This window comes from Lepidochelys kempii, chromosome 9, assembly GCF_965140265.1.
Source record: "Lepidochelys kempii isolate rLepKem1 chromosome 9, rLepKem1.hap2, whole genome shotgun sequence".
Classification (NCBI taxonomy): Eukaryota; Metazoa; Chordata; order Testudines; family Cheloniidae; genus Lepidochelys; species Lepidochelys kempii.
The window spans coordinates 6,975,880-6,988,435 of NC_133264.1; the positions used below are offsets into that span (position 1 = coordinate 6,975,880).

Consider the following 12,556-nt stretch of genomic DNA (forward strand, 5'->3'; position numbering starts at 1 on the left):
AGGTTTAAACCTTCCAAATCTTTTGGAAATAAAGTGAAATAGTGTAGAAATATGGACAGATATTTAGTAACCATGTGTTGAAAGTGTCTCATTAGCTGATAACAAATTGTTCTACTACATTTTATCACTTCTTTGGTGCTGTTTCTGTTTCCTTTCATGCTTATATTAACTGGGAAAGTGGAGGCTTTTTGAAAGCATCCCTGTGTATAAGTAGATTATGATCTAATACAGGGAACAATGAAAACCCTCCTGTTAAGAGTGTAGGAAATGGACCGGTCTGGTCTACACTACAGATCTATATTGGCATAACTATGTTGCTCAGGGGTGTGAAAAATCCACATCTCTGAGCAACGGAGATATATTGACCTAATCCCCCATGTAGACAGTGCTATGTCAGCAGGAGAGATTCTCTCCCGCTGACATAGCTACCACCTGTTGGGGAGGTGGATTAAGTACGCTGACAGGAGAGCGCTCTACTATCGGCTTTGATGGTAGCACTACAGCGGCACAGCTGTATCGGTGCATCTGTGCTGATGCAGCATTTTAAGTGTAGACTTGCTGGGAGAGAGGGTTGTTCCCCAGTCGTGGACCAACAACACTAAGTAATAAATGGAGGAATTCTATTAGAAAAGTAATTGATGTTTAAATACTTGAAAGGAACAATGTGCTCTAATGTTCAAACTGTTTAAAAACCTGAAAGGAACAACTTAATATTGAGATAGCAGACGGTAGGGCTGAATTCCTTGTGAGTTTTACCTGCTAGCCATGCAGTTGTTATGATGTTCTCAGAAGGTTCTGCTCACACTAGGAGAATTGGATTAAAAATGTAAACAAAGCTGAAAGTTCAGAGACAGGTGGCGATTTTAGCTGATAGACTTTGAAAAGGAAAGAGGGGTCCTATAGCCAGATGACCTTATGCTGTGATCTGGTCAGATCTGACAAGTGAAGCAGGATTGTGTAGGTCCTGGATAGCAGGTCTCTAAGGAATACATATGTACTGTTGGTGATTTAGTAGGTTAGACTTTCCTTCGGAGGTGGTAGTGAGTTAGTCTAGCAAGGTGTTAAAGGGCACTAGGTTGATATAGATGCCATCTTTTCCATAACTCTTAAATGTAGAGTCCTGATCACTTTGTATGAATTAAAAGTCATATGGTGCTTTTTATAATCTAAGGGTGTTAACCCTAGTGGCCTGGCTAACTTCCACTTTAGATTATATTTTGCCTCTCTGAATAGCTCTTACAGTTTTAATTGAATACAATGGCCTTTAAAACCTAAACTGTTGAGTAGTGTTATGTGTGCTGTTAATGGCTGTCTTCTCTCATGCTCCTTGCATTTGCGCACAAATATTTAAAACGGTCCATCTCAACTGATCAGTTAGTCTCAATGGATCTGCAGTCCAGAAAGAAATTGTGAAGTTGCTCCTGTAAGGTAGATACTAACTAGACTTGCACAGAAGTGGCTACATCAGTTTTACTTAACACCTTTCGTTAGTTTGGTGCAAGCTTGTGTGTGGACAGAATAAGTATCTTATTTTGGTTTAGTGTAATAGGTAAATCAAAATAGGATGCTTTTATTCTGAAGTAAGGTTTGTACCAAAATAACAAAAGATTAATACTTTCATAGGTTGTAAGGCCAGAAAGAACAATTATGATGATCTAGTCTGACCTTCTGCATAATATTATCCATAGAATTTCGTCAGTGATTTCTGCATCAAGTTAATATCTTCTGGTTGAGCTAGAGCATATATTTTTGTAAGAGATGTTCAATTTTGATTTAAAAGACTTCAAGTGGTGGACAATCCATCACTTCCCCTCAATAAGTTGTTCCAATGATTAATGACTCTATAACTTTTTTTTTTTTTTTAAAGTGCCTTATTTCTAGTATGAATTTGTCTATCTTCAGCTTCCAGCCACTGGATTTTGTTATGCCCTTGTCTGGTTAGTTTAGAGAACCCTTTTTACCATCAGAAATCTTTTCCCTAGGAATGTTCGTATAGACTGAAATCAAGACACCTCTTAACCATCTCTTCGTTAAGAAAAGTAGATTGAATTTCCTTAGTCTCAGGTTATTTCTGCGCAAGTTTGTGTGTAGACCAGCCCAAAGAGATAAACATGATCATTTTACATTATGTTTATAGAATACTCTACAAATCATACAAATGCAGCCCAAAGAAAAACTAAGACTTCTATGTGTCTGCTTATGTTCGGATACAGTTGATGTCTAATTTGATATCTTCCAATCATGTGGATTAAAACAGGCATCTCTTGTTTTAAAACTAAGTTTTATGGCCTCTAGTGTCACCTTTACAAAATACTTACAGAAAATGGTTATGTAAAATAGCTTGTTTGCCAGCAATGCTGAATGATATGTCATGTCTTTTGAGTGGCCCATTTTGTCGTAGGATTCTATATTCTTATCTGAGTCCAGGTTAATGCTGAGGACCACAGGAGAGCAGACCACTATATTTAAGCCTTTTAAGTTTCTGTAACCTGAGAGTGTCTATCTGCCACCCTTCTGCTCTATAAGGAAAGCTGGCTCTCAGGAGTTTGTTGCTGTGCATTGCTGTTTTTAGCTATAATGGCAAAGGATGTTGAACTGCACTAACCCACTGGTGACTGTGGCAGGTGGTCATGCACACCTGGATGTCTAATTCTGATTCCTTCCTCATTTCCAAAAATCCTTACTGCTTTTTCCATACCCTCAGTTTCTCTCCCCTCCCCTCCCTGCTCTTCCTTGGTTAAGTTTGAAGGTTTTTCTTCCTTTTTATTCAGGGTTCCTTAATCCACAGCAATATCTTGACTTTCCAATAGCTCCCTCATTCATTCATTCTCCATTTCCATGCTCGCTCCTGGCGCTTTCCTTATATCCATCCAGTCCCTTCTTCCATAAATCCCTTCCCTGTTGTAGCGTTTTGTCTTTTCTTGCCACCCTTATGCTCTATAGTTCCTCCGTTGTCCATAATTCCTCGACTTTCTAAAATATACCACTCTGATTAGCCACTTCATAAACACCTGTAAAAAATAAAGCTGCCCTTGACACTGGTAGGAAAAGCCAAACAGCCAAGTGCTTCAGAAAGTTGCCCCTTTGTTGCCCTCACATTAGCCCGGACAGATTTCTGTATAGGTTTCTGGCTGTATCCCAGACATTGCTGCCTGTGTAATCAACCACTACCTTCTCTCTCAGATTTCTCTGTCTTGGTTTGTCTTGCAGCACTGACCTTTCCATCCTCTGGGAACCACTCCTGTGCGCAGGCAGTTATCTCTGGCTCCCTGAGTCATGGTTCCACTCACCATTTATACCCAGATATCTCCTTTATGGATGCTCTCATGATTCAGTTCTTGATTTATGCCATTTGTTTACTCCCTCTCTGCCTTTAACCTCAGCTAATGCTTCGTTGCTGGTATTCAATGGTGTATATCTGGGCACCTCTGATAACTCATTCCTTTCTACCCTCTGTACCTGTTTTGGCAAAGCAAGCTTTTGACTTCATTCCAAATTCCTTCAGCTTAATGTCTCTGAAGCACTTCTGGGCAAGAGGCATATCCTCAAGCATAGATGCTCCTCAGCTTGGTATCTATCTCAACCTTGAATTCTTCTCCTCCTTTCCTCCACAGCTGTTATGCATTTGCAAACCTGCTTATTTTATCACCCCATAATGTGAACCATATACAATATTACCTCTGGTGCTCCTCTGTTGAAATCTTCATCGGTGGCTTCATTCTTTCCCTGTTACAACTGCAGCTCCTTTTCCTGTTGTGTCCCCAAGCCATGGTCTCCAAACTTAAGTGTGTGCAGAATGCTGCCACTTGCTTTGTCACACAAAGAAACAAAACCATAGAATCATAGAAGTGTAGGACTGGAAGGGACCTTGAGAGGTCATCTAGTCCAGTCCCCTGCACTCCAGGCAGGACTAAATATTATCTACACCATCCCTGACAGGTGTTTGGAGACTAATAAGAGAAGGTTAGACAATGAGGGAGATTCCACAACCTCCCTAGACAATTTGTTTTCATGCTTAATTTCCCTGACAGGAAGTTTTTTCCTAATGTCCAACCTAAATCGCCCATGCTGAAATTTAAGCCCATTGCTTCTTTTTCTATCCTCAGAGACTGAGAGCAATTGTTCATCCTCCTCCTTGTAAAACCCTTTTACATACTTGAAAACTGTTATCACGTCCCCCTCCGTCTTCTCTTCTCCAGACTTGACTTAAACCCATTTTTTTCAATCTTTACTCAGAGGTCATGTTTTCTAGACCTTTAATCATTTTTGTTGCTCTCAGTTTTGTTACTCCTTGTTCACTTTGGGATCTAATTCATGATTATTGCCCTTGTACTTAAACTCTCCATGGACAGGCCTGAGCCAGCCTCAGAGGTGATCTGTCTTTCTCTCTCCTCAACTAGCAGGGGCCTTGCTCCTCACCGTTTGGTCACTTTGATGTGGGAGCTTCTTCCAGTCAGCAGCAGCTGCAGAGGGCCAGCCTCTCTGTATCTCACCATCTCATTCAAATCACCACTGAACAAATATTTTTTTCTGCCTTGCCTATACCTCTTATCTCTCTTTCCTCTGCTATTACTTAACTCCATAAAGCATTTTGGGGTTCTGTTTATTAGACATACCATACACAATATAACTGTACTGTACCTTGTATAGACTGTTCACAAAGTAAGTTGGCCACCATACATTTCAAACTTGCAGGTACAGGCTTGGATCCTGGGCCTGTAGCCAGTAGGGTCTGGAAGGCAAAGCTGTGATGACATATTCAATATCCAGGTGGAGTGCAAAGGGGGCAGCTGCATTGCCTCACATTCCAATCTGCTGATCCATGAAACAGTATTGGCATAGGCTTTGGAAGCTGCTGCTTGCTCTCCAGGCTGTAGGGATGGTCTGAGGTGATGGCAGGAAAGGGTGAATCTTTGTAGAATGTTGCCTTATGATTATGGCCTGTCCTGAGCAAACTGGACATGTGGGGCCCTGGCACTACTTTGCATTGTCAGTGTATGTAATTGTGCAGACACCTCAGTCAGTTCTTCAGCACACTTTCTTTGGTAGCTCCAGGACTTAATTATCCCAAAGTGTTTTAATTTTTAATGCAATTCTGAGTGAATTTACATTTCATCACTAGCTGGGAGTTTGAGGAGCAGAGGTGGTGGGGAATGGGAGGTTAGGCTTTGAAAACGTTTGAACCGTCTTACCTTCTGTGCATTCTAAAGAATTTCACAGGATTTGGGAAGGATTCTATCCAAGCTTTTATTTAGGAATTTCTAGAGTTTAATTTGTAATAAAATAAGTTAATGGTGGAGTTAAGAGTTATGAAGGGCCAAGATTGTATTGCAAGTTAACTCCTGAAAGAAAGTCCTAGTGGTGATGACTTTTCTTCATGGGAGAGAACATAGCACATAAGTGTGATATTTACTCTGATTCTCTGAGAACATGAATACAACAAAGGTGGGTCACTTTATTTTTTTCTTTTATTACAAACTTGTGTTTGATTCCAGGTGGAGACAAGAGAAGCTTTGCAAGAACCAGAAACAACTCAGAATCAACCAGAGCTCCCCAGAATTTTGATAGGAAGAGGCAACTCTCCGAATCACAGGCCGAAACAATGAACAATTCAGACTGCAGAATAAACCCTAGAAAACTGGGAACTCCCAGAGGTATCAAAACAAAGTGGGCACACACTTCAGAAACAAGCTGCTTTGAAATGCATGCTCAGGCACTGTTAAAGGACGGCTGGGGTGAAGTGGAGCTGTAAAAGACTGTTGATTATTTGTAAGATATGGTCTCTCAAGTCTTGTGGTATTTTGTTGTAATGTGTCGGTATTCTAGGCAAGCTGCTCGCAAAGATTCAATCTTGAGTACAAAGCGTCCCTGTAACTACTGCTAAAATATACATCCAGACTTGGGTTAGAAAGGTAACAGTTTGCGGATTTGTATTTGCAGGAGAGTCCCATGCTGCTGTCTCAACATCATGCGATAGAAAGAATCGGAATAAGCCCACCAGAGGGAGGAAGAAGAATGTATTTGAAGCCTACATGTCAAAGGAAGATGTTGCAGCAGGATTGAAAAGGGGAGAGCTTATCCAGGTGCCCCGAATATAAAATGATGTTGCTCTTGCGATATAGATAAGCCGGTGAAAATAACAGATGTTCAAATCATATATTGGCAGTTTTCAGTACAATGAATTTATATATTATTTGGAGATGTTACGGGGAGGGGGAGGTCTCTTCTAGTTTCTCAGAGGCATTTTTCCCCCTTCTGTGTCTCAGCTGTTCCCATGTGTGCGTGTGCTCAGGAGACCTGGAAAGGGAAGCTGGAGGTGACACGCTGTGTGCTGAGGACCAGGTAGCATCCCTGCCTCACTGCAAAGTATTTTAAGCCCAAACTGAACTAGTTAAACTGAAAGAGCAGAGGGTGATGCAGCATCTTTGATTCTCCTTCATGATGTTGCCTTCACAGACGTTCACACTAAGGCAGTGGTCCTCAAACTTTTGAGGGTCGTGCCCCCCCTCCCCATGTCCCCATGTGTGCCCCCTGCCCCCTCCGGGGCCAGGAGCAGGGCTGGGGTGTGGGGCCATGGACAGAGGTAAGGGGGCTGAGGCTGGAGCCGCAGCTGGGGATGGATTTAGGGTTGGGAATTGGGCCAGGAGCGGAACTGCAACCAAGCCATGGGGGGGCTGGCGACCAGTGCGGCTCTGCTTCCGCCCCAGCCTCGGCAGTTGAGCTCCTGGCCAGGTACAGAGCCGCGCTGGAGACAGGGCCAGGAGCGGAGCTCGGGGCAGAGCTGGGTGGCACTCCCTCCCAGCCCCCTATGGGTCCTGGCGTCCCCTGAATGTTCCTCTTTGCCCCCCTATGAGGATGCACCCCACAGTTTGGGGACCTCTGCTCTAAGGGTAGTGTGCCTGCCCATGGGATCACAAGCTCTTTAAGCAATACTGGATAGAGCCTTACATTCTACCGATCAAAGGTATAAAATGCAGAGGAATAAGAAACACACACTGAAAGTCACAGATGCGTGGTCATGCATCCGAAAGACCAGTGGTGGAGGCATTGAGAGCTGGTTGAAGTTTTCCAGCAAAACAGTTTTGTTGTAAAATGCTGATTTGTTGAATGTGAAATGCTTCTCGAAAATGTCTCGAGTTTGATGAACTTTGGTTGAATCATAGGCAGCGTTCTGTCAGAAACCTGCTTGGCTTCCTGGCAGGCTGCTGGGGAGTCTGGGGTTCCAAGGTCTGTGGTTCTGGGTCAGCGCCACTATGTGGATGGGCAGCTTGCAGGCAACATGCAGGGCCAGCTGACCCGGGAGTCTGGGTTGCCCTGAGCTGCAGACTTGGGAGCTCTGGCAGCTGTTGAGTGTAATTGACATGATTTTTGATCCTTCAGTTTCACCACTGAAATTGATTGTGTCAGTTTTAGTCACTAGCTGCCAGAATTGTGTCATTGTTTCCAACATGATTTTTTTGTGGCGTTTGGGTTCATGAGAAATTTTGAAAAAATTGGTTTCAGTTTGAATCCAACCAAAACCAAATTTTGAAATATTGAAATTTCGTGCAAATCCCAAGTTTTGGCCAACCTAATACGCACTCCAGTTCTGCTTCAAAAACTGCATTGGCACATATACCAGATTTTGCACCCATGAATCAGAGGTCTGATTTTTCACCAGAATTTTGGTCAGCTGTAGTGCAGCAAGCAAATTGGAGACTGAGGGCATAATAGTCATTTGGCAGCAGATAAACCAGCCTGTTTCCCACTAAAACCTCACTGGTGTAGCCACACCATGATATTTATGACCTGTACACTGACTTCAACTGTATTTAAGAAAGAGCCATTGAAATCCCAGCATTAAAGTAGCCATATAAACTCCATATAAACATAGTGCTGTAAGGACACCATGTCTTGAAAGGTCAGAATTTGGCTGCTTGGATGTACTGTCCCAACCTAAGGAAGAGCTGACTAGAGCATGCAAGTCCTCTCTTTCTACACAGTTTCCCTACCACATGATCTAGTGGTGTTATCCGGCTAGGCATGGATGGTGGCCTGCTGTCACTTCTGGCTCTTTGGACCACATGAGCAGGCTCAGTCAATCAGGAATCTGGAACCAGTATCATGTGACCAGGGACAACCAACCCACCTCAAAATGAAAAATTATGCAAATGATCATGCCAAAACTTTGTCACTGTCCCAATATTTCATAGGGAGATTTTTTTTTTAGTCAGTTTCAGAAATGTTTGCAGTTTCAAACAATTTTGTCAAATTCTTGTTACAAACCTTTTCATCTAGCTCTAATTGAAACATTTTTGGAATCATGGTAAGGATACCATAGTTAAGGTTGTAAGTCAGTTTCTCTTTGAAGCCCAGTTTCAGATCAACTCTAGCTGTTGTAAAAGGATTGTACAGAGCATGGTAACTGATTTCAGTTGCAGCCTGACAATGGTTCCTTAGCCAATAATTACAGACTCCCACACCTGGGAGCAAATACCCAGTGAAGGAATTGGAGCCCCCTGTTATGTGCTTGTGCCAGAAAATGCCTCCACACTCCAGGAGCTGCAGCTGTGTAATGAAGCAACCAGAGCTTCTGAGTGGCCTTTAAGAATATTCCATGGAACATGTTTCAGTAACACAGCCAGGTGGTAATAAATACAGAGATCAGCCATAGATCTTCCTCAGAGATGCAGTGCAGCTCCAGAGGATACAAGGCACTATCAGGCTGCTGCTGGTACCTGAGAATTAATGTGAGGTGTTGTCTCCCAGAGGACCTCAGACTGTATTATTCTAGCAAAAGAAGCTTCTATAAATGATGAAGCTTCCACTCCAGCTCATGTTTCCCTCTGACAGAAAGCTTCATGTGTGTCTTGTTAGGGTTGTGGTGCAGCCACTTTCCTATCATCCGATTCTCTGTCTGAGGGAAACTATTGAAACTGTAGAGTCTGGATTTTATGAACAGGAGATACAGAGCTGAGTATCTGATCACGGACATTGCAGCCCAAAACCTTTCTCCCCAAGTGTCTTATCAGTAACCCCCAGTGGCTTCAAGTACACACTGAACAGGAAGGGTGAAGGAATGAAACCCTCTGAGACCTTGTCAGGAGTCTTGGGAGGTGAACAGATATTCAGCACTGCTTTCTGAGATCTCTGAGGAAGGAAAGAACCTATTGAAGAGCCACTCCATCAGTACCTACAAGCAGGACGTCAGAACGCCATGGTAACCTGAGAGAACACACAATGATAACCTGTCATTACAGTCCTTAGGAAAGAAGGCATCCAGGTCCCAGTGTCAATGGCTGTGGCCAAGAGATTTCTTTTCCAGCAGCAATGTGAACCTGTGGATGAGTAGTAGAATCTCCCAGAGCATTCTGGAATCTCATTGGATCCATGAATGTCTGAGGGTAGAACATAACATGGTCTGTAGGTCTGTCATCTCAACAGGGGCAAGGAAACACTCTGATCTCAAGTCTGAGGAGAAGATGATTGGTCCATGGCAATGTAATTTAACAAACTATTCCAGAAGATCCTAGCTCATGTGTCCACTGGCATGAATTGGAGACCACTGAGAGATAATCCTATGCCTTCCATAATGGTTGTACAGTTCCAAGTCATTAAGACTTAGAAACATTTCTGTTCATAGATGCTGAAATCATTCATGTCTAGATGTCTCAGTGACTGCTGATGCTAGGTTTGATACACAGTTTGCTTAAGTAGGAAGTTCAATAAATAGCATGATGAGCTGTGCCCTACAGAATTCCACTTGATCATGGGACACCCTCAAATCCAGCCACGACAATGGACATCTGGGATCAGATGCTTAGAGTTCATGCATTTCCCCCTTCCCCGGTCTCCATGTGTAGAAGAGTACCTGGCAAGAGCAAACAGACCCAAGGCAGGGTTATTGGAATCATCCACGCAGGTCTCAAGTTAAGCAAGACTGGCTACCTTCTCCATGGAAAGGTAGTAGATGATATCCGTTTTGTCAGAGCCAGGTTGTGTGTTAAACAGCATGAGCCGATGGGACTTCCGTCATCCTGTTATGCATTAACCATCATTTCAGGTCAAGGGATGGCTGAAAAGTCTGTAAGTGCAGACTAAACAAGACCTCTGAGGGCTGGTGACCGCGTAAACTTTAGAAAGCACACTGATTTACAGAGACACTGAACCTTATTTGGCTATCCAAATGCCTTTTGCAAGCAGTTTCTTTACAAGTATGAAAGTGTGGGTTCCCTTATATGGTTTGTTGCAGGTTTTTTTAAACAGCCCTCGGCAGTGGATAGATATTTGGACACTGACTTTCCTCTGTGCTTTCCACACACACTGATCTGTGCCTACATGTTAGGGTGGCCTACATGTAGTGCTTGATTTGGGATACTTGAAGTTTTGTCTTGGTATCTTTCTGTTGCCCTGATTCTCTGGAAGAAGTGAGAAAGTTGGAAATCCTGAGTTTTGTAACCTCTTAGGAAAATTAATAAGTTTAAGGACTTCTTTGGCGGGTGTGAGGTCGACGTGAACTATCAGGAGATGTTTAAAAACCTTGCTGCAATCCTTTCCTCCCCAAACACTGGCTTTGCTGACATAAAAACACTGATAAATATAGCAGCCATTGTTTGCAAGTTACTGTAAAATAATACTGCTTTAGTGTGACATCATGAGACTGTTCAGCCAGGACTTCAGCCCCTAATACACATATGAGAACAGTTGTTCGTTGCAGATGGGGAGAGTAGCTGGTTCCAGATATGATATCACAGCGTGAAATGTACAACATTGTAAATAGGATTTTCATAGGCACAGATAATAGGGTCCATCTGCTTTCTAAGATAAACTTTGGGAGTTTCTTGCTTAAGGGAAAGAGCTAGAGAAAAAGTATTTTAATGCTACTTGACATAAGCATTCTGATGCTTGTGATAATTATATAATATACGTAAAGCTTTTGTATTTTAAATGGCTTGACATTTTGCTACTTGGTACGCTCCCACAAATTAGGCATTTGTGCACACTGCTAGTTAGGCGCCTTACTTGCCGTGTATGCAAAACCTGATTTTTCATGTGCATGTTGGGGATATTTGCACGTGACTCTTTGACAGTCTGGCCTGAACTGCCCAAAGGGGTTGTTCTTGAGTGACGCAGGATGCTTTCTCATTTGCTTCTGCATTGCTGGTGAGATGCTGGGAACAGGAATTGACTGACATGGTAAAAGCTATTCTCCCTCTTGTGACTACCAATAACTGCCTCCTATCTCCAACTAGAAGCCAGGTGATTTTGATGACTGACTGCCTCTCTGGAAAGAAGACCTTTGTGGATTTTCCATCATTTAAATGGGTGCCATTCCTAATAGAGACTAAACACAGCGCACTAGATCTCATTTTGCCTATGCATGAAGAATTTTGATTTGCTCCCCAAGGGTGTCCTTCATGCTTACAGGACTTTGTTTTCTTGCCACTGTCCTGGGAGGTGCGTGCGATGTAACTAATCTCAATATTAACCGTACAGTAAAATAAGGCCTAAAATAAGACCGTTTGCTGCAAAGTGCACAAATAAGATCTGAAGAATGAGGCGTCCATTTGTCCTCATGCTGTTGGTGTTTTCAGACTTCAAACAAACAAAAAAACCACTTCACAAACTAGCAGATTTCTCCTCAAGCCAGCAAAACTTTGGTGTGTGAAGAGGTTATTTTCCTATATTCAGAGCACTTCCCAGAATGCATTAAAATAATATGCTGCATCGAATTTATAAGGAAGCAATTCCAGTGAGTGAGTCCTCTGGTTGCTAAACACAGATGGAATACATTTCATATGAGTAACTGAAGACACGAAATGAAAAAGGCTTTAAAATTTCAGATCAAAAGCAAAAGGAATTTATTAATGCAACTGTAGTTAATGCTGTCTCATTTTATAAGAGTAAAAGTTAGTAAATGTTTTAATTAGTTATCTAAACTACAGTTCCCAGGATGCTCTTGGATTGAAATGTCAGTGTTCTGAAATAGCCAATAATCCCCTGTTCAAATTTCCTTTTTTACCTCTTAATCCTGGACAATGGGGAAGCAGAAAATGACTGTCCTGTCTAATTTAAAGTTTATTTGTTAATAACTATATCTACATCTGTTACTGATGTTGGATCTCAACTGTTTATTTTTGGAAAATCCTTTCAATTCATCTTTTAAACTTTTCTTACTACAGAGTGATTACTATCCATGTTCGTGGACAGTCCAAAAGTGCAGCTGGAGTCCAATAAGGTTCTGGCCCTCTGGCGGGAGCCAGTGCTGGAAGAAACCTTTCTCCTTCCTGCCCTATCCATCCCCAAAGCTGTCTCCCCAAAATATATGATATAACTTTTTAAAGCAAAACCAATCTCACCCCCCAAAAAACAGAGCAAAAAACATCATCATAATCAAAACCAGGGGCTGTTCTGTTATATTTGTTTTTCTTTCTGAACAAGCGTTGTAGCTGTTGAGAACGAGGTGGGTGCTAAGGAAGAAAGAGGGCCTGGTTTCTTGGCTGCTTAAAGAGCAGCAGCAGCAGCAGCAAAGGACTTTATGAGGAACTCATTGAACCATCATTTATGTGGTTTTGTT

The 12,556-nt window shown here is 42.4% G+C and overlaps 1 protein-coding gene across 8 annotated transcripts in view; it reads left to right on the top strand.

The window, feature by feature from the left end:
• The window catches only part of DIS3L2 (DIS3 like 3'-5' exoribonuclease 2), a 285,705-nt gene that overhangs the window by 26,929 nt on the left and 246,220 nt on the right, over positions 1–12,556 (top strand). For 7 of the 8 annotated variants that reach the window (XM_073359152.1, XM_073359149.1, XM_073359151.1 and 4 more), the window contains 2 exons: positions 5,496–5,654; positions 5,941–6,083. In XM_073359152.1, coding sequence (XP_073215253.1) covers positions 5,603–5,654; positions 5,941–6,083 — 195 coding nt within the window. In that variant the 5' untranslated portion in view covers positions 5,496–5,602. The remainder of the gene's footprint in view (positions 1–5,495; positions 5,655–5,940; positions 6,084–12,556) is intronic. The other variant, XM_073359148.1, reaches the window with a different exon arrangement.